Here is a 27,880-nt window from a genome sequence, read left to right on the forward strand (position 1 = left end):
TCGATTTTCTACTGCGTATTCCAGATAATATTGCGGTATGTTTTTTTGCCAAATGCGTCAGTTCTACAGAGAGGTCTCAACTATTTCACGGAAGGATATGTACACGGACTTAATATTTTGGACGGAGCGGGACGCAATGTCAGCGTGACAGCGAAATGTTGCCGATCGATGCAAAAAAAAAAAGTTTCACAAACTTCATATTGAAATCCAACAGGATAAAATTGTGGAATGGTACTGCGCGTGTAAAGCAGGGTGAGTACTTTTTACTTGGAAAGATCACGAGTAATAATATCATTGTAGTCTTTATAAGTGAGTGGGTGTATTCATTTGACTCGTCTTAAAAGTCCGATGTGACACAAATAGACATTTCACGTGCGTGTCGTGACGCATTTGCATATCCATAACCTGACTCTTTGGCATAAAACGTGACACACCTTATTCAGCAGAACAAAGTGAAAGTTGTTCTCCTGCAATATATAAAGCACTGATAATAATTCAGTCAAACTCAGAGAAGATACTTCTCCCTCACTTACCTTGGAACATACAGCCTTGTGTTTGTTGATATTGTCCACCTTTAGTTGTACGTGCCTGTCTTCCAGGAGCCTTAACCCATCGTAAAGACTTGGTCAATCGTGTTTTTGGAAAATGAATCAATCTAGCAGAATATCTTTCATCAGGATTGCACATTCCCCAAGCCCATCTGAGGACCATTTTCTTCATAACATTTACTTTTCCAAGCGCACACTACTGACAACTAGCATTGCTTGTGGGGCAACACGGCGGCAGGGGCGTGTCAAGACAGGGGTTAAGACAATGCTGCTATCTGATTGGCTATTATCGTACGAGTGATTGACAGTTCAGAAAGGTCCATTGGACGTGGTTGCGGTGAAGAGCAAACTATTTGGCCCTCAGCTATAACTGAACCCTTCCCACTACCAACCGGTTGGCTTGACGTCCGGTGTGCTGCGTGGGTGGCGACGCTACATCAAGTCCAAGCTACATTCCGCGGCCGGGTGAACCCTCAGGCTGCCCCCACCACCCTAAAATCAATGTAAAATATTTGGACACTTGCTGATTCCAGTCCATTTTGTTTACCGGCGCAGCGACAGGCAAGTCCGTCATTTCCATCTGCTCAAGGGTTTTCATAACACCCCCCCCCGCGTCCGCATCCTGAGTTCGCTCCTGGCCAATGTTGAGATGAGCTTGTCGCTTTCAATATTCATCCAGCGTGTCGCCGAACGTCCCGCGTTTGTTGTCGCTCTGCGTCAGAATTAGGCCTCTCATTCTCATTCTCGATCAGTCGCTCCGTCCCTCCTTGTAACCGGCGCATTAATGTCCACAGCTCGCCAGTGCGTGTTCTCATCTCAGCGGCCTAAGCAATAAAAATAAAGCCTTGCTGTGAGATGAGGTTATGCTTTCCTCTTTTTTCCCCATAAAAGTTTTGAAATATGTCATTAATGGCTGGCAGAGATCCAGTGGCATTTAATGTGAAAGTTAACTTCTCTTATCTATGAATGTTCCGGAGAAATGTGCCCGAGTTAATCCATAATTCTGCAAAGAGGTTAGTTGACATTTTGTTCTTGGCTTCAGTCCGTGTAACGACAGCGCCCCTGCTGGTTGCAGCTAAGTAGTTCACTCTCTTTTGACTCGATCAAAATCAATCTTCCCGAGTGCTTCCGGTCTTATTTGGTGCTGCTTTTGTTGTATTTAAGGGTACGCAGCATTTTCCAAGTCCATTTCAGATACATTTTATGACATAAGACAAAGAAATGTCCAAGTATTTATTTTCAAGGTGTTTTATATATATATATATATATATATATATATATATATATATATTTATTTTTTTTTTTTTTTTTTTGCGTTTGAGAACAAGACTTTTTAAACTCAAGTGTATTTTCCATTCTCTTGTAGTCACTTGTCAGTATTTATTCATGTGGAACAAAATGGAGTTCATCTCAAAAGTTGACCACCTTTAGCTTAGTCCGGTGATATCCGTGACTCAACATGCCTTCAGATTTGTTTGCTTCTAAACAGTTTTCTCCCAGCAGCTGCCAAAATCCACTTTAGATTCTACACACGTCCTCTTGAAAAAGTGCGTGGAAGTGTTTGTTTGGGGGGGGGGGGCAGAAGGATGTAACGTAGACTGAAGTAAAATAAACTTGCGGTCGCTGTTTGTAGGCTTAGCACATAAGTGCTGTGTGGATAAAACCCGCGCATTCTGCCTCTCCCGGTCGAGCGTGTGGCGTTGGCCCGCTTTGGCGCTGATGACTGTCAGAACAGTCAAATATAGTTCTTGAAAGAGTAGCGTTCCCAAGACACGATGGGAATAGATACGACTTCTACGACCAAATTAGATGCTTCGGGTGCGTATTTGCGCAGGGACCACCTGAGAGAGGGAAAAGTGCCCGAGCCGGGAGAAAAGGACGAGTCGCAGCACATAACCTCCAAACACCGTGCTGACTTTTGTTCTCCTTGAAACCACTTTGTTCTTTTTGAATATATCTATATTTCAGAAAATTAGTAATTCCTGTTGAGCGAGCGTCAAAGCTGAACGAAAGCCACCTAGCTTAGCTTCTAACGTGAGCTAGCAGACCTGAGTCCCGACTCGCTTAACCGGAGAAAATGATCCTCATTCCGCTCGTTCCGATGGTGACCTCAAGCTCCGCCCCCCTGAGCCATGTCCCACAAGCTTACAAAATGGTGATTCAACAGAACATGTTTGAAGTCGATTATCGGGTATTCCAGATAATATTAGGATATGTTTGTGCACTCTTCCGCTAGCCTTAGTCCATTGTAGACACTTGGTCAACCGTGTTTTAGGCTCCGGAAAATGAATCACGAATCGCATGTTCCCCAAGCGGATCTGAGGAGCATTTTCTTCGTAACATGAACTTTTCCAAGCGCACGCTGCTGACAACCGGCATTGCTTGTGGGACTTGGGGCGTGTCAAGCCAGGGGTTAAGACAATGCGGCTATCTGATTGGCCATTATTGTACGGGTGATTGACAGGTCAGAAAGGTCCATTCCTGTTGAGCGAGCGTCGAGGCCGAATGAAAGCCACCGACCGAGCTTGGCTTCAAACGTGAGCTGGCAGACCTGAGTCCCGACTCGCTTAACCCGAGAAAATGGTCCTCATTCCGCTCATTCCTAACAATTGCTCCTATGAGCTGACAAAACATGCTGGTTTTTAATAACGCAAAAACTTCCCGTGTGCAGTCTGCTGCCAGCTGCCCTCAAATGCTAAAAATGTGGCACCGTGCCACCAATGCTGATGACGAAAGACATAATTCTACCAATAAATTCATTTCTCTTCCCCAAATATGATTGTCAGTCTACGAGCCGCTCACCTCATTGATTACATCGTCACGCTCGTGCACTGTTACGAGATGACGTTCTGTCTTCGTTAGCCTGTTAACAAATTATAAGGCGTGTATCAAGCGTTATTACTCACTTTTGGTTGCCAGGGGCAAAGAGAATATTGTACATAATGTTTGACATTTCGCTGAGTGAAAGGAGACAATCTTTTTTTTTTTTGCTGCATCGCATTAGCCTTACTGCAGTAAGTAGGATGCGTGTTTCTTACGTAATTTGTGAGCTACTATTATTGAGACTGACGCTGATACACGCTCGATGTTGCCCCCCCCATTTCCCCCCCTCCTCATTCCTGCTGGAAATCAAGCACATGACTCCACTCATGTATGAGTCATTGTCTTTGCCTTCCTCTTGCATTTCCACCTCAGGTTTTTTTTCAGCATTTTTGACCATGTTTTGTTCTTGCCTGGGATCTCCAATCCGTCCTCCCGTTATTTGTAATCCGGCGTCTTATTTTGATCTTCTGGCCTCGCTTCAAAATCGTGTTATACTTTATTCATGGTATTCAAGCCTGTAAAAGCTAATTCATAATTTAGAGCTTCTACCTCCCCGAGCCAGTTCACTAAGTGCGTTTTGGGCTCTCGGATTGTCTTGCAGTATTTTTTTTTTCTTTCTTTCTTTCTCTGTGGCACAGCAACTTCCTGTTCCACCAGCTGAAGCTCCCTCATTGGGAAAGTCATGCTCAGTTTTTTGGCGAAACGCGTGAGATGGCTACACTACTAATCAGCACGACTCAAGCTGTGATGTGCACAGAGCAAAAGTGTTTCCCCTGGGGCAAAGCAGGCAAAGGGACATTAGTTCCAGAAAGAAAGATGACGGAGGCGAGGGGGGAGCCTCGTCTTTGAATCCGACGGGATGAAGGCAAACCAGATTTTTCTCTCCAAAGTGTTGTTGTAATGTCCGCCTTTCCAATGGCGCACATTAGCATAAAAGCCAGAACATTGTTATGAGGGGGTGAATAAAATAACTTCCTGCTGTTTTGAGGTTTGATGGAAATCCTGCCCGGTGTTCTGGTCCCACACTTACGCGTTTTACATTTTGGAGGTCCACGATTACAACGGAGATCTGAAAACCCTTCAGCCGAACATCCCGCTCCGTCGGACACGCTTTCGTGCCACAAATTCCTGACGTGGATGAAGACGTGTTCCTGTCGGCCGATCAAGGCGGTGCCATCGGCTCCAAAATGGATCTGGAATCAGTCATGATAGTGGTGTAAAGTCAGTTCCAGATTCCTATCTCCAATTCCAAATTATAAACCAGAGCAGAAACCACGGTGGAGGCTTTATCAGTCCACGGTCTCCCACCAATAAATAGACTTCATGACCTACTTGTGATTTAAAGAGATGCTCTTAAATTTGCCCATCGTTTATATCATGTACACTTGGTGTCATCCGAACCTTCATCCATCAGTCTTGGAGAAGATCGACATCAGTGGATAAAAGTATGTTTACGCACGCAATCTAGAAATATTAATGCAAGAAACAAACAAAACCCAAGGCTTTTAGCCATTTGTTCACCTGAAAATGCCATTTTGGAGCCTCTAGATCAGGGGTCGGGAACCTTTTCCACTGAGAAAGCCATAAATGCCAAATATTTTCAAACATAATTTCAAAAGAGCCGTACAGTATTTAAAAAAAAAACTAAGTACTATTTAAGTAAGTAAAATGAGTATTTGCACATTTTGGAAGATCAACACTTTGAGAGTACAATAAGTCTCTGAATTCCTTTAAATAACATTGTGACGCAGTTGCTCACCAATGATGACAAAAGTACTTCTTCCCTTGAATGCGACTTATGACTTATGGTGCTGCTGGTGGCTTTGGACTTCATACATCGTCAGATGAAGCTTCACGCAGGCGCTGAGTTTTCATTCCGTGAATCGTGAACATAATTCACTTTGATTTTCCATCATGCTGGTAGGATGGTGAACAGTTCTCGCCGACAAAGGCATGTCTTTAATTCGTTTGATGATCTTGTCTTTATGCGAAGATGTCAAAATGTTGATTGGGAACGTCGAGTACGAATGCTTTGGCATACTCCCCATCTGATCACAGCAGAACTGTCCCCACAAAGGCTGTCCATTCTTGTTGAAAACTTCGGTGGTACTCGTATTTTTTTCTTTGAGCGACCTTTGTCAAAAGCGTTTCCATAACTACTTGTTCCGATCCGATCGGAGTCCGACCCTTCTGCGCCTGCGCACATCGACTCCCACAGCGAAGTACGACAACCCGACTAAGACAAACTGTCTCTACGTCATTTACGTTGCCTCCCACACCTAACTACGGCAACCCCACCAGGACAAACCTTCTCTGCACGACAGAAATCACGTGTACAGTATGTCGTTATGAGGACTCCGCGAGCCATTTGCAACCACCAAAAGAGCCAGATGTGGCTCGCGAGCCTGAGGTTCCCGACCCCTGCTCTAGATGCAACTAGACCTCAAAGTGGATGCTTTCATGATTACATTTCCTGTTCAAATTCCTACAAAAGGTCGTCCGTAAAAGAGAACATGCAAGTTAAGTTTTAAGGGTGGTCATCATGCGCAAGTATGCCGTAGTTGCTGCCCGTACATGTCTTTAGTGATTTGTAAGTTCGGCGTGCTGCTACTGCGAGCAGAGCGCTGACGTTACAATCCGACGTCTGCGCATTCTCACTTGGATGATTGCAATTTGACCCTTAAGCAGAATTCGCCCCCCCCCCCCAAGGTTACCCTTCCTCATTTGCAGAAAACAACACCCACTAGTGACTTTCTATGTCGTGGGAAAAAAAGTGAAGTTTAATGTGGCAAGATAATGTTTACACTTTATATACAATATATATGTATTTTGGGAGAACAATTCTGAGGTCAGTCTCGCTGCATTACTTCAAGTGTCTCGTGTTTATATGCGAGTTCACGTAGCGAGGACTAATACTCTCATCTTAAAAAAAAAAAAAAAGAAATCTGCTCACTTGGGAGACTTTTAAGCCAAGGCACCACTTTTTTATATGGATGACTGGAAACAGGAAGTTGCATGGCATGTAGACAATGGCCAAAGGTTAATGGGATTGATTTTTTTTTTTTTTTTTTTTTTAACTTTTTTTTTCTCTGATCTTATTTCTTTCAGAATAATGACCCGCTGACCCTTGGTTACCATGGATACCCATCTCACAGTCAGGTAAGGTGAAAACATTTGTTTTTTTTTTTTTTTTAATGAAATGAAAATCATACTCTTCTGTGGCCTTCGTGCAACTTGAATGAAAGTGCAAACGACAAAAAACTATAAAAGATGAAATATGTGACGACAGTTATGTATTGTATCTTACACTCCATTTCACATCTTGGGGTTTGCAACCAGAATCCAATCTCTTTTACTGTCCTCTTTTTAAATCTTAATACCCATACACAGGCGTTTTGTCACGAGGCATCTTTCAGTACTCTGAAAAGAACTATTATTCTAAAAAAGAAAAAGTATGATCATAACGTGAGCGTGTTTGTTTAAGCTTGTAAAGCATCCGTCTGTTTCCTCGTGTTCCGATTAGCCCGCTGATGTGTTATTAGACTGCTCAGTTGATACGGTTAATCCTTCCATCATCCGCCATTCATCCGCTCATCCTCTGATGCTCTACCCATAATCGCCTCCTCCCCGCCCCCCGCCCTGCGCCATCCTCACCAACCTCTGGCTGCGCTTCCTCGTCGTCTTGAGCCTTTACTCAAAATCTTGTTGTGTGAATTTTTCCTTTTTTTTCCCCCTCTGGGGCTGCTGAGATTTTTCAGATGGCTGGCAGCCAATTAGCAACTTTTCATTTTTGCTGCATAGTGAGGAGATGATAGTGAGGAGCCCCCCCCCAACCCCCACTAATGATGATGTTCGAATGAGAATAATCACCGAGGCAAAAGAGTTGCCTGCTGCGAACTACATACGTGTGATAAATTATGGAAAAGCATGAATAAGTCAGCGGAGAAGCTGAGGCATCCCACACAGCAGCGCAGAGTAGCAATTGGATGTCAATTATATGTAGAAACGGCAATGGCGGACAGATACCGTGAAAATCCAATCTGATCTTCCAACATCCACACCACGGTGAAGCTTTTTGAATATGGAAGAGATCCGTTTCGAGTCTTGCGTGTAAGCGTGCGCATCACAGGCCTGCTGCTGTTGTCCAGAAAGGGATACGTTTAAAAAAAAAAAAAAAGCATTTCAATTGTTGAGCATCGGCTCCCGTTGCTTTATTTGCGCTACTTTGTTTTCCCGTGTGCGTAGGATGGCGCAAAACGCACGCTGTCCGTTGATTAGTCAAGCGAGAAGTGTCGTTTAAGCGTGAGATGGGAAGAAAATAAATGGATAATGTCAGCAAAAAGCAACATACTGTCACGTTTGTTTAATTTCGTTTGAGCTCAGGCACACATTTTACATCGGGAAGATCTAATGGCGCACGCCCAAGCACGTGTCAAGAAAGGTTTATCGTATGTTCTGGCACCATGATGCTTGTGTCAATTTAATTGAATTTTCAAATGTAAAAACTCGCAATGACGTTTGTAGCCTACCTATTAGTAAAGCACAAAGCCGTTAGGAACAAAATATACACACACAACGATCGTAATCATTTTGGGACCAATGAAGTGAAAGTGTATGTTTCCCCGCGTACCTGATGATCTTTCACATCACGGTGCCGGATCAGGATTTATTGGTTCAATCTGCTGTTTGCATAATCAGGAGAATTTGCACAAGTGGTTATACTGCAGTCACTCACATTTGAGAAATGTATGGGCGTGGTCAGTCATGCCCGCACATATAAAGTTACGGGTGTGGTCCACCAGTCATGCCCGCGGATATACAGATGCGGGTGTGTGCTCTGTTTGTAATCATGATTGTACCCCTTTAAGGTTGGAGGGGGGCGGTGTCAGGTAAACTAGGAAGTAGACGTAGGCTGAGCAGCAGCTGGTTTTTAGAGACCGTGTGCTTTCGTGTTTAAAAAAAAAAAAAAAAAAGAGACGTCAGGATGTGGTTCACTGCGCTGGATTGGTTTTCATGTGTGCTGAGAGTGTGCGACAAGTGCGCAATTGCGCAGTGGCGGAACCTTCAATATCTATGTAGTTCTACTTGTCACAAATTTTACACGTAATTTTTTTTTTTTTTCTGCTCGACTGTGCAGATTTACGAGTGCGATGGCGCGCAGGCACGACGGCGCCTTTCAAATCACAGTGACTGCTATTCAGAATTCATTCATATGCATCCCACAGTTATGCTGACTTTTTAGATAGCCGATGCAGATAGCGCCATCTAGAGAGCTGGTATGCATCTTACATAATGCGTTAAAAAAAAAAAAAAAAAAACGGTGGTTCCAATTTCCTGACCGACCTTAAAAATTCCCGCCAACCCGAACATTTTTACATCGCGTAATAAAGATGTCGGTGTCATTGTCCTCCACGGCCACGCGCCGCGAATCTGGAAGCACAAAGTTAAGTCGGGTGTTTGACAGCAGCCGTGACGTGTAACATTTCCTCGTGTGCGCCGATTAGTTTATTTAAGCCTCGTTTTTCATGCCACTTGTTGCCAGATGGTCGTGCGGATATGCACGTGCGTTCTCCAGCGTCAGCTAGCTTAACTGCCTCGTCCCATGTCATAGCCTTACCGAGCCAAATCAAGTTAAGTTCCGTTTTCACGATTTACCGTGTCCGATTTTTGACATCCTTTCATGTTTTTTTTTGTACCGAGCCTTCATGAATTTTGATCTCGTTATGCATGAGAGAGCCTGAATTAACGAGAACTGACAAGAAAATGGTGGCGCCATGTGCTGGAGACGGAGTAAAAATATTTTGTTTATTAAAAAAAAAAACTAGTTCTGAAACGTTATAAATTGGAACCACAACATTTTTTTTCTTTGGCGTTAATCTCAGAATTTCAGTTATTTTTGCAGACCTGAGTTTTGGTTGAGAGTGTGCAAAAAAAAAAAAAAAAGAGAGGAAACGAAAGAACACAGTATGCAGGATGTGACATCATTGTAGCCAATCAGGCCGACCGAAGACTTTAGGGACAGCAAAGTGTCAACTAGCCGTCGACGGGACAAAAGGCTGCGAGGGAGAGAAAGATGGCGTGCGAAAGATGTTGCCACATTGCAGAGGTGCTAAAGCGTCAACAGCGGCGTGAAGGTGATGTGATCAAAGGCTCCTGAAGGAAGAGCCCGGAGAGCAGCAGAAGCTCAACGTGCGAAGAAAGACGTGCTCTGCATGCTCGCTGAGACCAACGGCACTTTGAACGCCTCCATTACATCCGTGCGGCGCTGGTAATGGCTTCATTTCTGCGTGATAGAATCCTCTCGAGGATGTTGGCTGAATTCGTTGAAATACGGGAAGAAATGTATTTTTTTTTTGGCATCATTGGTTGCTTCTTGCTGCAGTAGATTTTAATCTATTCCTACTCTTATCTCCGACCCACTTCATGCGTCAATGTAATAGATGAGTTGAAAGATGGGATCATCTCTGAAATGATGAAAAACAAGAAGGCTGCAGCTTTGATTTCGTGTCTGTTGGCAGCACGTTAATACTGTAACATGGAAAAATTGTCTGACTGCAATGTACCATAATTTCCTGCCTATAAACTGCGACATTTTTCACACGCTTTCAACCCTGCGGTTTATGCGGCGTTGTGGCTAGTTTGTAGCATTTTTTTTCTAACGGCCCCAAGAGGGCACTCCAGCGGAAAAGATAAGAGTGAGACCGGTGGGATGCACGTGCCGAGGAAGTGACTTTTACCGGTCCGCTAACATGTTACTGCTGTGTATCAGTGATTTTTACCAGTATGTTTTTTTTTTTTTTTGTTTTGTTTTTTTAACTGGCCTTATTAGCGCGGTGCTAGCGGTACTGTTAGCATGGCACAAGTGTTAGCGTGGGTACTTGCGGCTTTTACATACGTGCGGCTTATGTATGTACCAAATGGTATTTCCTTTACAAATGTACTTGGTGAGGTTTATAACCAGGTCCGCTCTGTAGGCCGCGAATTACGGTCATCAATTTTTATTTCCATTCATGTTTAGGGAAAAAAAAAAGGTGAAGGCGCTCGTCTCCATTTAGTTGCTATTATTCAATATTTTGCAATATTTAAGTCAATGGTTCGCAAAGTGGGGTCCACGGAGCCCCCAGAGGGTGGAAAAATGTCTTTCCAGGGGTTCCGTGATGTGAAGGAAAAAAAAAAACAAATCGTCTGGAAGCTAATATGTGAGAATCGCGCTTTCCAGGATTGATTTTTGATTTTTGATTTATTGTGCAAAAACAAAAAGCAAGAGCCACTAAAATTGAGTATTTCTTTGGGCCAGAATGGCATAGCTGTGTCCAGCGAAAGTTGAGGTTGGGGGTCCCGGAGCTTTTTGAACGACTCACTGGGGGGTCCGGGCCCGGCTTGACTTTGGGAACCGCTGATTTTAAAGTGGTGAACAACATTGGAAAATGTACAGTACACCCGCAGCATTGCGGCGAATAACATGTAATAACAAAGTAATACGCTTTAAAAACAGGAAAAAGAAATCCTCAATGTTGTTACAAGAAATTGTTTTTATGTTTTAGCTGATAGAAGCAGTTTTTCCAGTTTTGTTTTTGCTTTGTGGAGAGAGAGAGAGAGAGAGAGAGAGAAGAGAGGAGAGAGGAGAGAGGAGAGAGGGATGGTGCGCTCTCCCAGTGGTGCCATCAGTCACCTACACGGAGGAGGAGAATGGTGGGCGAGCGAGGTAAAGAGAGAGAGAGAGAGAGAGAGAGGTTAGTGCTACTATGAGGGACACGTTTGCAGGTGTGACAGAGTCAGGGGGGCCTTTGGATGGGGGTTGGTCGGATGGGTGGGTGGTTTGTCTTCTGGCTGAGCGAGGAGACGGAAAAGATGAGCAGGCAAGGGCACAGCAGCTAAACAGAAGGCTGCGCGTGGAGGGAAACGAGGGCGAGCGTGGGAGAGGGAAAGACGACGACGAGGAGGAGGAGAGAGAGAGAGAGCGAGGGAGAGAGAGAAAGTGACAGGGACAGGAGGAGGAGGAGGAGGAGGAGGAGGGCGGAGGCTGTCGGGGCAGACCCAGCGAGAGGGAGATTTTGAATCCGGGAGACAGACAAGAAGAGACGGAGCTGGTGAGGTGACACGGGCTCAGTAGAGCGAGCGAGCGTGACCACAGGAAAGGAGTGAGTGAGTGAGTGAGAGAGAGAGAGAGGTGGAGGAGAGACGACGGCGTGGTGTTGCTCACAATACGATGATGGGACTCTACTATCCTTCCGTGTTGTCGGTGAGTGTTTCTCCCTCCCCCGCCGCCCGCTCGCGTCGGATGCTCGATGACTGTCGCCGAGGCTCCGCGCGCGACCGACTGTGTCATCAAGCGCCGAGCGCTGATTAATGACTAACGGATGAGGGGCTCCACTTGACCCCTTCGCTCCAGGCCGCCGCTCTCCTTTTTAATTCCCCCCTCCGACGGGCGCCGCGGAAACGTACGAAGTCGCCGTCCGGGGAACGTTTGCGACGGTCGCTGGCGCTGTTGTCGTGGCGTCTGTTCTGCCGCCCTCAGCTAGAAGCGCGCACGCGACGTGAACATCGGAGCAGCTAAAAGCCTGCAAATGATTCTGCCGCGCATTATGTACGCTGAGAGGAAATCTGCGCGACGGGTCCGGTGCCGACGAAGTCCACGCGCGGCCGCCGGGCTCGGAAAGCAATAAGCGGGAAGAGTCCACGCGGCCTTTATTGCTCCTGCAGCTGTTTGCGGACATCACTCGTGCCTGTGAGCAAAAAAAAAAAAAAAAAAGGGCAGCTGTCCACAAAACAGTTGCTCTCCGTTCTTGCACTCGTCGACTCTCGCTCACGCCACCTCTCCCGAAACACGATACAGGAAAAGTTCAAATCTTTCCTCTTTCATTCACGACGAGTTAGGCCTGTGTGTGTGTGTGTTTCCCTGTTCAGTTTGTCATCGCGTGTGTGCTCCTCTTTCAGCACTACCTTGCTCTCTTTACTGTTTGACCTCTTTTCTCCCCCCCACCCCCACCCCCATCCCTCCCTTCTCTCCCCGGGGCCCTGGCAGCTGTTATCTCAATGTTTTCCTTGAAGAGCCCCTGGAAGAGAGGGGGATGGGGCCGCACGGAGCGGAGAGGAAGAGACGCAGAATAGGAATTGATGCTTTGGGAAAAGGTGACGGGACACCCCCGGCAAGGGAAGCCCGCCGGATGATGAGGCTGACATTACGCGGCCCGAATGACTTGCTCGGGATACAGTCGGCCACGAGCCGCTTTTGCTCCTTCTGGGGGCTTTTTCCTCTTTCTCCGCGCTGACTTTGCGCTTTTCTTTGTAATCAACCGTAAACCACCATCTGACCAAATGCAATCCTTTCTTTCTTGGTTTTTTTTTTTTTTTTTTTTTTTCTGACTGAGAGCGTTCGAGTAGGTGACTGGCTGCACTGCTGAAATATTTTCTCAAGCCCCACCTGTGCCCTAAAGCAAGGGAGAGACGCCTACTTGCTACGCGGACTCGTACACACACACGCACGCATGTACGTACATCGACGCCCCCGTGCACACACACACCTCCTCCACCTCCAAATCTTCTTATCGATTCTTTGCAGGGTTAACAATAATGGTCTTTAAATGATCCCAATGAGCCGTGTTGCCGTGGCAACTGCGATGAGTCATTCATTTTGCACAGATTGTTAGACGGTTCGAGGCGCGAGGCGATCTCGCCGCTACGTCGGACAAACACCTTTTTGCTCTTTGGCTTATTTTTGCTCCGTTTTTGATTTATCTATTCGTTTATTGTCTCGCGGCGTTTGCGCTTCCGCCTCCTTTGCGGCGCTTCGCTGTCTTAATTGCTCCAAAATCGCTCACGGTGAGGCATCGGCGCGCGTTTGAAATGGATCGGGGTTGCCCTCGCTGACTCACCGCGCGGTGCCGGCGAGATCGCTGCCCCGCCGCGTCTTAGGGTGCATATTTCAACCGCCACGAGCCGACCATTACGTCGGGGAAAAACACGGCATATATAACTATGTAATTAAGGAGGTGAGTAAAGATGTCTGCGTTTGTTTGCTCACCTGCACGCATTTGTTAAATGAAGACAAAAAATGTCAGCGGGTCTTTTTGTTCCGTTGTTTACCATTCGTAAGTTGCTGCGGTGGAGCCCGGCGGACCGTCGACAGCGGAGGGGAGGGGGGGGGGGGGGCGCCGAAGTCACCGATGGGCCGTGTACAGGCCTGCACGCGTTTACAGTAGGAAGAAGAAAGGGGGAGGGGGGGGGTGTCTCCATACTTCAACCCTTAAAAGGAAAGAAAGCGGGGGCGGGCGGGGAGGGGTTTGTTTGACGAGCAGATACGTTACCCAATAAGAAGACGTAGAAGCCCGGGGGAGGGCGGGGCCGGGACGCCGCCGAAAATGCTGTTGCTATGAGGCGAATCGGGGGCGGCGCGTAAGCGAGGGTCCCGTCTGGATTTTATGAAGCGTAAGGAAGCGATTCGGCAAAAGGGAGGAGAGCGGCGTGGGGGGGGGGGGGGATAATTAAATAAGAGGGTGTCTCCTGGCTCATCGGTATGCTGCAGACGTGTTGCAAACGGTTTTCCAGCTGTTTGCAGCCGCGCTAGGAGCCAAAGGCCAAAATGGGGAGTTCAAATCGGAAAATTCAACACACTTGGAAATTCAGAATTTCATCTTAAGATGATTAGTGGCGTGGAATCAACTTAATTCCCCCCCCCCCGCCCCCTTTCTTGAAACTTCTTTTTTTAACTTCACCTACCCTTCTACAAACAGTCTTTTAAATGTAATTTTCTAAATCTGTCAGTAGAACACCCGACAATTTGAACATTCTGGTCAAAAATCATCACAGAACCAAAAAGAGTAACAATTTTCCAGTCAGTCGAACGTCACTGCGTTGATTTTTCACCGGTTAGTCGTAGCGCCGCTTCTCAGGTTCAGTATCCATCCATCCACCCATCCATCCATTTTCAACAAAGCCGGTCAGCAGCCTATCCCAGCAGACTTCGGTCAAAAGGCGGACTACACCCCGAACTGGTCGCCAGTCATATTGACGCGGACCACCGTGAGCACCCAGCTTGACGCCGTCCCCGAGTGGGAGCGGGACCCACGCCCCGCCCGTCCGCACCAAAACCAGGCGGCGGACCACCGCACCGCGCCATCGGGTTCACCAGTTCAGTTCAAAAAGTGAAACCGGATCCACCTTTCATGAAGCCAATTCTTACCTAACTTCTGTTTAAAAAATGTTTTTTAAAATTGAAAATCCACTGGGCGGCACGGTGGCTCAGCTGGAAAGCATTGGCCTCACAGTTCTCGGAGGTCCCGGGTTCAATCCCGGACCCGCCTGTGTGGAGTTTGCATGTTCTCCCCGTGCCTGCTTGGGTTTTCTCCGGGTGGGCACTCCGGTTTCCTCCCACATCCCCAAAAAATGAATTAGACACTCTAAATTGCCCCTAGGTGTGATTATGAGCGTGACTGTTTGTCTCCATGTGCCCTGCCATTGGCTGGCGACCAGTTCAGGGTGTACCCCGCCTCCTGCCCGTTGACAGCCGGGATAGCCTCCAGCACTCCCGCGACCCTCATGAGGACAAGCGGCTAAGACAATGGATGGAGAGAAAGGACGCGAATGGACGCTTAATGGACACTTCATCGGGTACGTTACAAAATGGCCGCATTTACAAAGACGTTGATGGTTGCCGTTTGACTGAAGCTATTTTAATTTCTTGAGACGTGCCGATATAGTGCAGTTTTAAATTAAAAACATGAATTTTTTTTAACTATAATGTTAAACCTGATCAGGCTTGCATTTCCACTGAGAGGAGCGAAGGCACATTGGCGATCACTACGTTATTCTGGAATAAGTGTGACATCATCATAACATATGATTATTACTGCATCTAATTGGACAAATAAATCGACAAATTGAATAAATGCAACGCAAGGGTATCATTCTAAGTACCCAATAGTTGCGTGTGGTAGAAACAAGGCTCAATGTTGCACTTCAAGAACTTGTTGGAACAGGATTATTGTCTCGCTGGTTGAGCCAGAGATCCGTCATGTTTTGTAGAACCAAAAATCAGTAAATGGACGTATCGCGGTCCTTTCTTTGAACCCCCAAATATGTTTGGTTACTGTTGAAGCCTCAAAGCATTACTTTGCGGCCTCAGCTAGCGAGCGAAATCAAACCTTCCATCAAGCTGAATTAGGGTGTACGCTAAGGCCCTCAAACGCCGTTCTTCACATGAAACGACCCGGTGCCGCCCCGTTTGCCTCGCCCTCCGCCGCGCTCGTCCTCCCGTAGTGCAGCGCTGACTCCTGCGCACGAGCGTATAGATATGTATATATATATATATATATATATATATATATATATATATATATATATATATTTTTTTTTTTTTCATAACGTGCCTCCTCAGATACTCTTGCTGCTGCTAACTGACCCGAAAGTAAGCCAGCTCCAGCTACCGCTCTGAGTCGCTCGCTTTGCCAGATCGGGGCATCCACTTACTTACGCAACCCTCGATGCCTTAAGTGAAGTGCATGCGCACGCCCGACGTGCAGCCGAGATGGACACAAACAAAGCGAGCGCAAATCTGAGCGCCGTCGCCGTCGCCCATTCTATTCCCCGCAACAAGAATGGCCTCCCTCTCTACAATATGTATTTATTCATTGGATGTGAATCACAAAGGCCACTCGCAGCCCGAAAAAGGGTCAGAACTGGATGGCTCGAGAGCCATCCGCAGGCATCCGCCGGTTTTACGGATTGCGGGTTGTTGACTTTGTGCTTCACGTAATCGCGAGAGGTGCAGCTAAAATGGTTGTCATCCGAAAAGGCCGATTGCCTGACAAAAAAAAAAAAAACCACAAGGCTGCCTTTGGCTCGGTTTCCCGCTTCTATTTTGGTTTTGCCAAAAGAACATCCTTCGAACGAAGCCTGTTGGTTTACGCTTGCGCAACAGCTTTCTAAAGGCCCTTATCAGATAATACATCGTGAAGTGGCCGAGACGTGGAAAGATAAATCCCGATTCCTGCCCGTCTGAGTTGCTTCAGCCTCGGCCGAGTTTGAGTCATTGTTGGCCAAGTGAGTTGTGAGTCACCAGCACAGTCTCTCCGAGGGTGGTTCACAGCGGCCGCCTGTGTTTTGTTTCAATCTTCCCTCGACCGGTCGGCGCGGAAGTGAAGCGCTTCTGCCCAATCAAAGATGACCGCATTTTCAATCATGTTTGTCTTGAGATAATTGCTACCTCCGCTTATCCAAGAGATGAAATGGACACGCTAGTTTTTCCAGACTCGATAAATTGTCGTCGTCGTGGTGAGCCGCCGTGCGGGTTAAACGGTCAGCTGACTGAGTTGGACGGCTGTGTCGTTAGCCGCTAGCGAGCTCATAGAACGTCGGCAGCCCGGTACACTTTTGGCGGTTTCGGCTCCGTCCAATACTCTACGGCGTTGCGCCATGTTCGACACGTAGATTCTCACAACGGAGCCTCTTAAGGGAACTCGACTGTTTGTTGTCCCTAGCTAACGAGCTAGCTTGCAAGCTTACAAGGTGGCGAGTTGAGCTCAACAACTCGCTTCGGTCCGGGTTCTTGTGTCTTAGTCACTCAAACACGGGAGCGTTAACTGATTATTAAACATAAATCGAGTGTCGCACGCTATTCAGTCAGTGGTAGACGATAGCAAATGTCAGCATATTTTTGTTTGACAGAAGAAGGGCTCGTTTTCATCGGATCAATCGCACAGAAGCCAGATTTAAGTCGAGACTTTTTTTTTGGGTCACTGGAGATCTTCGGTGTGATGTGATGTGATCTACTCCAGTCGGGTGTGTCCGTGATGTGAACGCCTTAAGTTTTAATACAAATGTTAGCATTGTTAACGCTGTACAATTTTAAAAATAACATATTTCAACTACGAGCACTAAATCACTTTGATGGCAATGGTATATTCTGACTCACTCATTTAAAAAAATAAAGTTAAAGTGTTAACACGTGAAAACAAGAAATATTTGCCTCAATTTCGATGACAATTGACAACACCTGTGGTAATGCTGGAGTCGTTCTAATTTCAATATTAGATCACTCAGGTGGTGTCCTTTCCGATATTCTATAGATATTCTTCTTCCTCTCTTGGGCTGTGCTTGTAATCAGAATATTGTCCCATTTTTATTGAAAATGTTAGAACTGTCACATGGTACAACTGAAAATGCTGGAGAAGCAACTGACCTCAACATTACTCCTAATCCGGACGAATGTAAACGTTCCATACAATACTGACATGATACTCGAGATACTCAAACCTCACTGACGCCAGAAACGCGTTTCATCATACAATCCGGGCCAGGCGATCAACTTTCCCTTTCTGCTAAGATGCAAGAGCAGCTCCAGTTTCTCAGTTTCTGTTCATCACTTAGTTAGTTAGGTCAGTTCTTCCCAGGTTGACCCACAACAAATACTCACTGAAGTTATGTATCGTTTTTGTCTATAACAGAGCAAGTTTGTAAGTACCGTAGTTCCCTGCCTACAAAGCGCTTCTGGTTATAAGCCTCACCCAGTACTTTTGTAAAGTAAATACCATTTGGTGCATACCCGGGCCGCAGCCGTGTAAAAGCCGCAAGTGCCCGACATGGAAAAACGATCTCTCTTTAGAAAGATGGTACACAGAGTTTAACCCTAGCACCGCCGCGCTAATGCTAAAGCTAGCGGCGCCATGCTAACGCTAATATCAGTGCCACCGTGCTAATGCGAGTGCTGCCACGCTAACGCTAGTGCCGCTGCGCTAACAGGGCCGGTTAAAAAAAAAAACATACAGGTAAAAATCACTGAGACACGGCAGTAACATGCTAGCACAGCGCTACCGGTAAAAAACTTCCTCGCCACATATTTGGTCTCACTCTTACCTTTTTCCGCTTGAGTGCCCCGTTGCGGGCGTTGGGGAAAAATGCACAAATTAGCCGCATCACCGCATAAACCACAGGGTTGAAAGCGTGTGAAAAAAAGTTGTGTTTTATAGGCCGGAAATTACATAATAATGAATGTTGAACATTCAAGCTGCATGGTGCGGTCGTGGTAAGTAGTAGTTTCTCTCATGTTCTAGCAGTGAAATGCGCTACCCGATGAGACGTGATCACAAGATGTCCGTAAGGCCGCAGGCTCGAAATGAGTGCGCACAGCTGCTCGCCGTACGTGCGAATGAATTTGGTTACGCTGGTCCGGAATCTGCCCACTGGACTCATCTGGTGCCGCGAACCAGCAGGGAATCATTTCCAGGATTTTTGGGAAACGCACGTTTAGCAGCGTAATTCATTAGTCAGTATTAGGATACGTGCTAAACATGAATTCTGTAGTTGATGACAGACAACACCCAAATTTGTGAACATTTAAAGTTTGTACCTTATTCCGCTGCTGTTTAGTGCAAAACGAGGCTCGCGTTGCACATTGTAAATAATGCCGCAGTGGTTTCAATGCTGCGTCGCCATGACGACCACCCACACCGAGGTAATCCAAGTGCAGCGGAAAACCGACGTCCCGGTGCCAAACGCGGGACGGGCGGATACGACGGCGTCACAGAAACAGGACGGGCGAACGTCGGCGCTCGTGACGGTCGTCTGTCGGAGGGTCCGCGCTGAAATAAGGGCCCCGCGGCGCAGGTGTGTCACCGAGAAAGGTCAAAAGCCCCGAGACAGGCGGGCGGGCGGGCAGGCAGGCCCTCCCGCACACTTTTAACACTCCCAAAGGGACGGAGAGCTATTGTGCTACTCAGATGGGCAACACTGCAGCCTGTCACACGCAACACGCGCCAGATGTCAGGTAAGCGTGGCGAGGTACCCGCTGTGAAAGGCAAGCGAATAGCAATTAAGCAACTAATTGTTATATGACCCGATCTCGGCGCCGCTCTCGTCAAGGCAACTTTTTATTAGAGCGTAATGTCATTATTGCGCCGAATGCGAAGGATAATTAGATGGAGGAGGGCCACGTGGAGGTGCAAGGAGATGAAGAAGGAGAGGTTGCGGCTTGAGCGAGTATTTCATTAGCGGGGAGGAAGCACGGCGCGGCGTCAAAGGTTGTACGCTGCCCGACGTCGATGTAAATTTTTCTGAAAGTCGCGCAAACCTTCAAAGTTGCACCTGCCCTTGTCACAACACGTCAACGAGCGTGCGGGTTCGACGGCGCGCGTCACGAGTGCTCACTTCACCTAGCGGAAGAGAGAGCGAGCGAGCGAGCGATGCTTACAGTCTGTTCCTTTCGGCTTGTCCCGATTAGGGGTCGCCACAGCGTGTCATCTTTTTCCATCTCAGCCAATCTCGTGCATCCTCCTCTCTAACACCCGACTGTCCTCATGTCCTCCCCCACGACATCCATCAACCTTCTCTTTGGTCTTCCTGTCTCTCGCTCTTTTGCCTGGCAGCTCCATCCTCGGACTCTCTCGCCTCTGGACACGTCCAAACCATCCAAGTCAGCTCCCTCCAACCTTGTCTCCAAAACAGCCAACGTTGGTTGTCCCTGTAAATGAGCTCATTTCTGATCCAATCCAACCCGCTCACTCCGAGCGAGAACCTCAACAGCTTCATTTCCGCCGCCTGCAGTTCTGCTTCCCGTCCACCGTCTCTAATCCGTCCATCATGGCCGGCCTCACCACTGTTTTATAAACGTTGTACTTCATCCTGGCGGAGACTCTTCTGTCACATAGAACACCAGACACCTTCCGCCAACTGTTCCACCCCGCTTGGACCCGTTTCTTCCCTTCCTTGGCACACTCACCGTCGATCTGTATTGTTGACCCCGAGTATTTGAAGTCATCCACCCTCGCCATCTCTTCTCCGTGGAGCTTCACTCTTCCACCTCTGCCCCTTTCATTCACGCACATATCCATATTTTGTTTTACTTGGGCTAATCTTCATTCCTCTCCTTTCCAGCCCGTGCCTCCATCTTTCTAATTGTTCCTCCGCCTGCTCCCTGCTTTCACTGCAGATGACAATAACATCTGCGAACATCCTGGTCCGAGGGGATTCCAGTCTAACCTCATCTGTCAGCCTATCCATTACTACCACAAACAGGAAGGGGCTCAGAGCGGATCCCTGATGCAGTCCCACCTCCACCTTAAATTGAGAATCCAAATTGCCATGATGTGACGCTTGTTATTGGACCTCGATCTCACTGGCCCGGAGACGAGACAGCAAGTCGATGGCAACTGGAGTCTCCGCTGCGTTGTGGAGTCGAAGTCGAACATGTTCAGTTTCATTGGAGTCCATTTGGAGACGCCTCAATATGTGCGCTAAAGAGACAAATCTTTATGGAGCTTAAAAATTGCAAGCACTAGAATTTATATGGACATCTCTGCCAATGCCCACTTCAAACTCTGAAAAAAATGGAAAAATCCTCCCAACAATTTGGATGTCGTCGACGTCAAACAACCGGATTTTTCCTCCATATGTGGAAAAAGCTCAATTTTGCTGAATGTCACAGAACTGCCGGCAATCGCCACCCAAATTCATACGGATATTTTTCGCGATGCCCAATTCTACGTGTGAAAATATCAGGAATATCCAATAGTTTAGATTTTATGGCTTTTACATCAATACATTAAATGTTACATATCATATTGGATTAAAAGCACTGTAGACATTTTCACAACCCCATATTCACGTTTTTTTGTTGTTGGTATCAACTTTGAAGGAAAAAAATGTATATGCACGACAGATTATGGAACGTATTTCAATGAATAGTTTTACCCAAATACACACCAAACACTAAAAAATACTGTAATATGGTGAATTATGCATATGAATATGAAAAAAAAATCCCCACAATAAAGCAAAGAAACATTGGACTGTAAATTGCAGTTACCGTGTTAAAAAAAATTGAAAATTAAAAAAAGATGGTGCTTGACCAAAATGTGTTTGTAAGAGCAAAACATTATTCAATGGTAAATATGAAATTTAGTGTAACATCTCGACTTCTGGGGCTGGCAAAAAGGGGAAGTCTGAAAGCCGCATTACGCTGATATTGACACAGCTGTGGTCAGCCTAATTGTTTTGATGATTAAGACACAATTTTTTTTTTTATTATTATCCTACCTCCCGCATGCTTTAATGTAACCTTGCTGCGTTATTGTTTGGCGAAGGTCATCCATATCGCACACAAAAAGAGAAACTCCGGCTGATTGTGAGTCTTCCGAGGTGTCGGGTAGTTAAAAATAGAGCCAAAAGTCACGCATGGCCGACGCGGCGCATACTTCTTCAGTCAGCCGTCACCTTCTGTGCCCCCCCCCCCCCCCCCCGCTTCCTCCGCTTCTCCCGTGACCATTTAGGGTAACCCTCCGAGTTTTCATTTTGGTCTGCCCGTTCGCGGGCTTTGCGTGGCACGTGTGGGCGTTTGCGTGTCAAAGGTGCTTTTGTATGCGGAGACGTTGGCGAGCCCGTGTGCTGGCGCGCCACACGCGATCGTGCAAAAGTGAGCACGGCGGCATGTGACCCTCAATAATAGATGTGTGCAGTGAATATTTGATGGGTGGCGGGTGTACACGCTGGCGTGTTTCCACGCACAGAAATGTGGGGGTTGGGGGGGCTGCAAATATTTGAGTCACGGCACGATGACTCTTGAGGCAGATGGAAAAGTGGCATCCGCGGGCTCAGGTGACGGCGCCAACTGAGCTTTTGTCGCCTTCCCGTCCCGACAGGGTTCCCAGGATAGTACTTCCGGTCAGGAGGGACTCGTACCGCCGGCGTTCGCGGCCTTCCCTCCTCCTCCTCCGCCGCCCCCCCAGAACGGCCTTGCCCTGGATTACGGCGGCAGCCTGTACGCGGCGGGCGGGGTGCAGGGCCCCGTGGAAGCCGGCGGAGCCGTCAACAATGTCGTCAACGTTGTCAACAGCCTCGGTGGCCAAGTGAGTGTCCGCCGTCCTCTTCTTGTGCGCATGTTAGGACGCCGCGGCGATATATTCTGCATCATCGGGGGGGGGGGGACAAGGCTCGAGCTACTATCGTGGCATGCAGAATTCGTGTTTTGTTGTTGTTGTTGTTGTTGCTCTCAGGCCTTAATGGGGCCGGAACCCATATTTGTGAAAATGATACAAAATGGATGTCTTAATACGACGCCGTATGATTGCTCCTCGTCAATCATTGGCAGACGGTAATGAGAATGAGGTTGTACGAAAATATGATCCAAGAAGACTGCATAACTTTTTTTTTTTTTTATTATTACGAGGCGGCACGGTGGCTCAGCTGGAAAGCGTTGACCTCACAGTTCTGAGGACCCGAGTTCGATCCCAGCCCTGCCTGGGTGGGTTTTCTTCGGGCACTCCGGTTTCCTCCCACATCCCAGAAATATGAATTCATTGGACACTCTAAATTGCCCCAAGGTGTGATTGTGAGTGCAAATGGTTGTTTGTCTCAATGTGCCCTGCGATTGGCTGGCGACCAGTTCCGGGCGTACCCCGACCCCTGCCCGATGACAGCTGGGATAGGCTCTTGTGAGGATAAGCGGCTAAGAAAATGGATGAATGGATATGATTATGAATTAGAGATACACGGTAGACTTCTTTGCAATTCTGGATTTGCAAGTTCCCATTCTGTCAATTTTGGGATTTTTTTTTTTTTTCACAGAAATCCCATTTTAGAAAAATTTTGGGGCCAAATACTTTGTATTTCATTTTTCCTATTCCCCCCTATTTTTTTTTTTTTTTTTCCATGGATGTGTTAGTGAACATCAGGTATTGGGATTTTTTTGCTTTTTGCGGTCGGTTCTGGTCCCAATCCCGCATGAGTAGCAAGGGGTCCATTCAATACTTGAGAAAATCTTAAGTAGAATAACTTTAAATTTTCAAATATTTCAAAGAGGGTCCAATGATGACATTTAGGGGGCAGGGTGGGGCAACTGGTTAGAGCGTTGGCCTCGCACTTCTGAGGGCCGGGGTTCAAATCCCAGCCCCTCCTTTGTGGAGTTTGCATGTTCTCCCCATCCCTGCGTGGCTTTTCTCTGGGGGGGGGGGGGGCACTCTGGTTTCCTCCCACATCCCCAAAACATGCAACATTCTTTGGACTCTCTAAATTGCCCCTAGGTGTGATTGTGAGTGTGGTTGTCTGTCTCCATGTGCCCTGTGATTGGCTGGCAACCAATTCCGCCTCCTGCCCAATGAAAGCTGGGATAGGCTCGGGCACTCCCGCAACCCTCATAAGGATAAGCGGCTCCAAAAATGAATGAATGGATGGATAACATTTATGTAGCTCGTCAAACTAGCTCCAAACATCTTGGAGCATGACAGATTTGGTTTCACGTCGCCTGGATCAGTACCGGAGCTGATATTAATCTTCTAATGTTACCCAGTCATGTCGTCGCCAGTTGATCAATCATTTTTAATATTTCGCTTCATTAGGAATGTCACTTTTGACTTCGAGTGTCACGCATTGACCGCACCGGGCAGCCGAAATCCTTCGTAGGGCGGGTCGGTATTCACCGAGCTCGCGTGTTCTTTCCTCTCTGGTTGGTCCCTGCAGTCGGACGTCTCCTCTCAGATTGACGGCCAGTCAGGCTCAGGAGGAGGAGGCGGCGGCGGCGGCGGCGGCGGTGGGGGGAGCATCGATGATTCAGACGCCAAAGGGACGCCCAAACGCCTCCACGTGTCCAACATTCCCTTCCGCTTCCGAGATCCTGACCTGCGGCAGATGTTTGGGGTACGCAGACTGAATTATTCACCGTTTTCGCCGTCCGCCCCTTTTCCACGACGCGTCACGGTCACGTGACTTCATTCGGGAGCGCTCGAGCCCATCTGCTTTCCGCACCGTCCTTCATTTGTGCCGCACTGGGTTAGCTGGCCCGAAACGCCCGAACGAGGGTCGTCTTTTGTCAAATGTGCTCCAATGTGGCGACGACGCACACGTGTGGAAGACACACTGGGCGGAGTGACTCCCGCTTCCCCATGTCCGAACAGCGCTGCCACCTCGTGGCGAGACGCGGTACTCCATGCTTCCGTTCCGCTCACTTCTTCTTTTGTTGCAGCAATATGGCAAAATCCTCGACGTGGAGATCATTTTCAACGAGCGAGGATCCAAGGTACGGACAGCGGGAAGAAGAATGCGCATTTTCCTCGATAATATAAAACGAGGGCCCGATTTTGGAAGCTGCCTCTCCTCCTCCCCCCTCGCAGGGCTTCGGTTTCGTCACATTCGAGACGAGCGCAGATGCCGAGCGAGCCCGAGAGAAGCTTCACGGCACCCTGGTGGAAGGACGTAAAATTGAGGTAACTCGCCGCCCCCCCCCCCCCCCTTCCGCCCCTTTGTGTTTCATCTAAAGACGGCCATTTTTTTTCTCCTTTTGTTCTCCCTTCACGTCCAACGAGAATGCGGCATTTGGCCTTTTGCGGGTCGCGTTTGTGTGTTCGACTTTTGCGCCGCCCGCCTTCACTCTAGCATGGCGCGTTCGCCCGCTCGGGCGGACGGACGCACGGCGGCGCTTCTCGTCGACGTTTGACTCGTCGTTGTCGAAGCGGCGTGGCTTGCAAAGCATGCTGGGCGGAGCGCAGGCTGATGAAATGGCTTCTCTCCCAAGCATGGAGGACTTTTTGATTTTTGCCCCCCCCCCCCGCACTGTTTTTCCCTCATCACTCCATCTTTGATCTCGATGAGCGCTTCTTCTCGTGTTCTGGTCGAGCGCAGCGGCCCGGTCGTCGCCTTTTCGTGAAAGTAGTGCTTGCCGGTGGAAGGAGTTTAGTGAATGCTGCATGGATGGGCTCATGATGTCGGGTGGTGTTTCTTTATTATTATTATTATTAAAGGCCTGAAGAGACGTCTGCATGGCGAGGCCTTCTTAAAGGGCCAGCGTTTTGGGAATGAGACCGCCGAGTGAAGTGCGGCGTCAATTCTGAAGATTGTTTACGTGCATTGTTGCATCCACCACTTCTTAAAAAAAAGAAGAAGAAGAAGAAGAAATGTCACATTGTGATTTTGATTTTCATTTGGCTTTGCCAGCATGAGCTCAGGCGTTTGCGGCGAGTGGTCTCGAAGCTGAACCAAAGCGTACTTTTGCTGTTTGCTTTGTTGTACGAATCATTTTTTTTTTCCTCGCCGGCGAGGCTCCTCTGCATGGTCGTGGTGGTGAACGTGCAGCACTTTGCGTGTTCTGTCCGTGCGTGGGTGGGTGGAGAACCATTAAGTGGGAGGCTTGTTATCATCCCCCTCTTCTCCTGTCCTTCATCTTTCTGCACTTCTTCCTCGTGCCGATCAGTTTGTTTGTCTGTGTCCCCCACAATGCACCTCTTCCCGCCCCCGCATCTCTCTACACATTCTTCTGTCCTGTCGTGAAATCCAAATCTGGAGGGCAGAAATAAGTTTGATTTGAAATTCTCCTCTGGGTTTCTTCCCCCCCAGTTAGTATTTCAATGAGTTTTCATGTGTGTATTTTTATCTTTTACGCGTGGCTGGATCGGCTCGGTCCATTTTCGGCGATCACGCGCGCTTTAATAGATGATTCATTTTTTTTTTTTTTTGCTTTCAATTTTATGTTTTCCTTTTGTTTGGCTCATCATTTCTTTCTTACGCATATTTTTCTCTATTTCCCTGATGATTTTTGTATGTTGTTGTTGTCAGTCTCCACGGTAACTGCTCGCGTGTCCTCACGCCGTTCCCCCGGCAACGGTAAGTTGTGTACATGGCATCATCTTTTGAATGAACTCCCCCTCTCTCCCCCCTTCACCCCGTTCGCCCCAATTGGAGCAAAAAATAAAAAAAACAAAAAAAATGCCAGCCCCTGGCGGGCGATTGAGAGGTCCTGATTGGCTAATTCTGTGATTGTTTGGGGAGGTGTCGAATGAAAGGATTTGGAGAATCGCAATTGACCGCATGGCACAATGACGGCCACCTGTGTAGCTGAATGTTCCGCATCTCTCTGCAAGTGCAACAATTCTGACCCGCAGCACTTCTTCTTCTGCATTCATTCCAATCACCTCTCTTAACTGCATTCAACTCCAGAGCTGTGAATCCTGCATGGTTGACTCTCTCTCTCTCTCTCTCTCTCTCTCTCTCTCTCTCTCTCTCTTTTTTCTCTTTTCTCTCACTCTCGCTCTCTCCTTTGGCATCCGTATGACGTCGTATGGTTCCATGTGGTTTCTTTGTCGTGTTTCGGCCAGTCGCTGCATTTTGGCACTTCAGCGGGTCAGCATGCTCAAGCATGTGTGTGCTACGTTAGCCGCGCGGCAGAGGAGAGCGCCGCCGCGTCTCACGGGTCGGCCGATCCGTCGCCTTTGCGGGCGTGGGTTCTCCGCCCTGCAGACGGTTGCGGAGGGGACGGCGGAATCCCGATCGTTTGTGGACCCGAAGCGGGTGCGAGCAGTTCAAAGCGCGTTTGCGTCTTTTGCGTGGCCCGTGAACGAGATGTGACGTATTTGCCGTTTTTCCTGCTTCCGACGGTGTGCGTCGGTCACGTTCTTTGAGGTTTTTTCCGGGTGTGCGGCACTGACTGGGACGCCCGGCAGTGTTTCACAGCCAGTGGTTTGATTTGTTTGTTTTGCATTTGATTGAGGAATGACACTTGCATCCCCCACTTTTTTGCATTTTCTTTCTTCTTTCCTCCAACGTTTCCTCATTCTCCATATGCTCCTTCCTTCCTTCCTTCCTTTTTTTTTTTTTTTTTAATAGAATTTTTGCACGTTTGTGCACGTGTTTATGAGATCATTTTCGGGCGTCCCGTTTCAGTCTTCTTTCCACGTCGTTTGTGTTCTGTGTGTTTTCACATATGGACTGGCTCCTCCACCTCTATCATCCCTCTATCTTTCTGCCTTTCCTGTCTCCCACTCTTCTTTTTTTCTGTACGACGTAAACGGGAGGGCTGTCGACTTTTTTTTTTTTTTTTTTTATGATTACTGTGTTGCTGCCTTTGCTTGCTGATTGGCTCGTTTTGCTCACCTCTGCTGATGTGAATCGCTCTTGATTGGCTGTGTGTAATTTTCGTCTTTCTTTTTGCATTGTGTTCAACTGATGACTCTGCCGCTTAATTGACTTTCTTTCCCCCTTCCCCTTTTTTTCCAAAGGTTTAGCCATGCGGTACTTGGATTTCCTTTTGGAATGCCCCCCCCCCCACCACCTCTTTTTTTTTTTTTTTTTTTTTCCCGGATGTATTTTTGTATGCTTTTTGGTTGCGTCGCTTGTATGCAAATTGCCTGATGACTCAACGGGATGTCGTTTTCAATTTCTCTCCTTCAAAAGAAGCGCATGCATCAAATACGGTCGCTGCTCATCAACAGAATTAACCAAGTCAAGAGACTCGGCCTGACTTAAGCATTAGTTCTTCTCCTCATTTGATTGAGTTTATTCAGAATAGATTTTCTGAATGTTTGAAGATTGAAAACCGATCCGCGCGCTTTCTCCTTCCTCTGTGTAGGTCAACAACGCCACCGCCAGGGTGATGACCAACAAGAAGATGGTGACCCCGTACTCCAATGGAGAGGGTCTTGCGGCTCTACCATACGGTATTACTTTTTACACTTCAGGTGTACCACACAACAATTTAGCCGCCTTCTTCAAACACACTGACCTACGGAAGCGTATTGCTGCCACACCCAAAA

The 27,880-nt window shown here is 47.6% G+C and overlaps 1 protein-coding gene across 3 annotated transcripts in view; it reads left to right on the forward strand.

The window, feature by feature from the left end:
• The window catches only part of LOC133506077 (RNA binding protein fox-1 homolog 2-like), a 39,414-nt gene that overhangs the window by 2,701 nt on the left and 8,833 nt on the right, over nt 1-27,880 (forward strand). For all 3 annotated transcript variants that reach the window (XR_009796394.1, XM_061829821.1, XM_061829820.1), the window contains exons 2-7: nt 6,480-6,530; nt 22,004-22,210; nt 23,820-23,996; nt 24,322-24,375; nt 24,470-24,562; nt 27,697-27,784. Coding sequence is in view for 2 of the 3 variants with exons in the window: in XM_061829821.1 (XP_061685805.1) it covers nt 6,480-6,530; nt 22,004-22,210; nt 23,820-23,996; nt 24,322-24,375; nt 24,470-24,562; nt 27,697-27,784 (670 nt within the window). In the remaining variant the exon portion in view is untranslated. The remainder of the gene's footprint in view (nt 1-6,479; nt 6,531-22,003; nt 22,211-23,819; nt 23,997-24,321; nt 24,376-24,469; nt 24,563-27,696; nt 27,785-27,880) is intronic.

Source organism: Syngnathoides biaculeatus, chromosome 9, assembly GCF_019802595.1.
Source record: "Syngnathoides biaculeatus isolate LvHL_M chromosome 9, ASM1980259v1, whole genome shotgun sequence".
Lineage (NCBI taxonomy): Eukaryota > Metazoa > Chordata > Actinopteri > Syngnathiformes > Syngnathidae > Syngnathoides > Syngnathoides biaculeatus.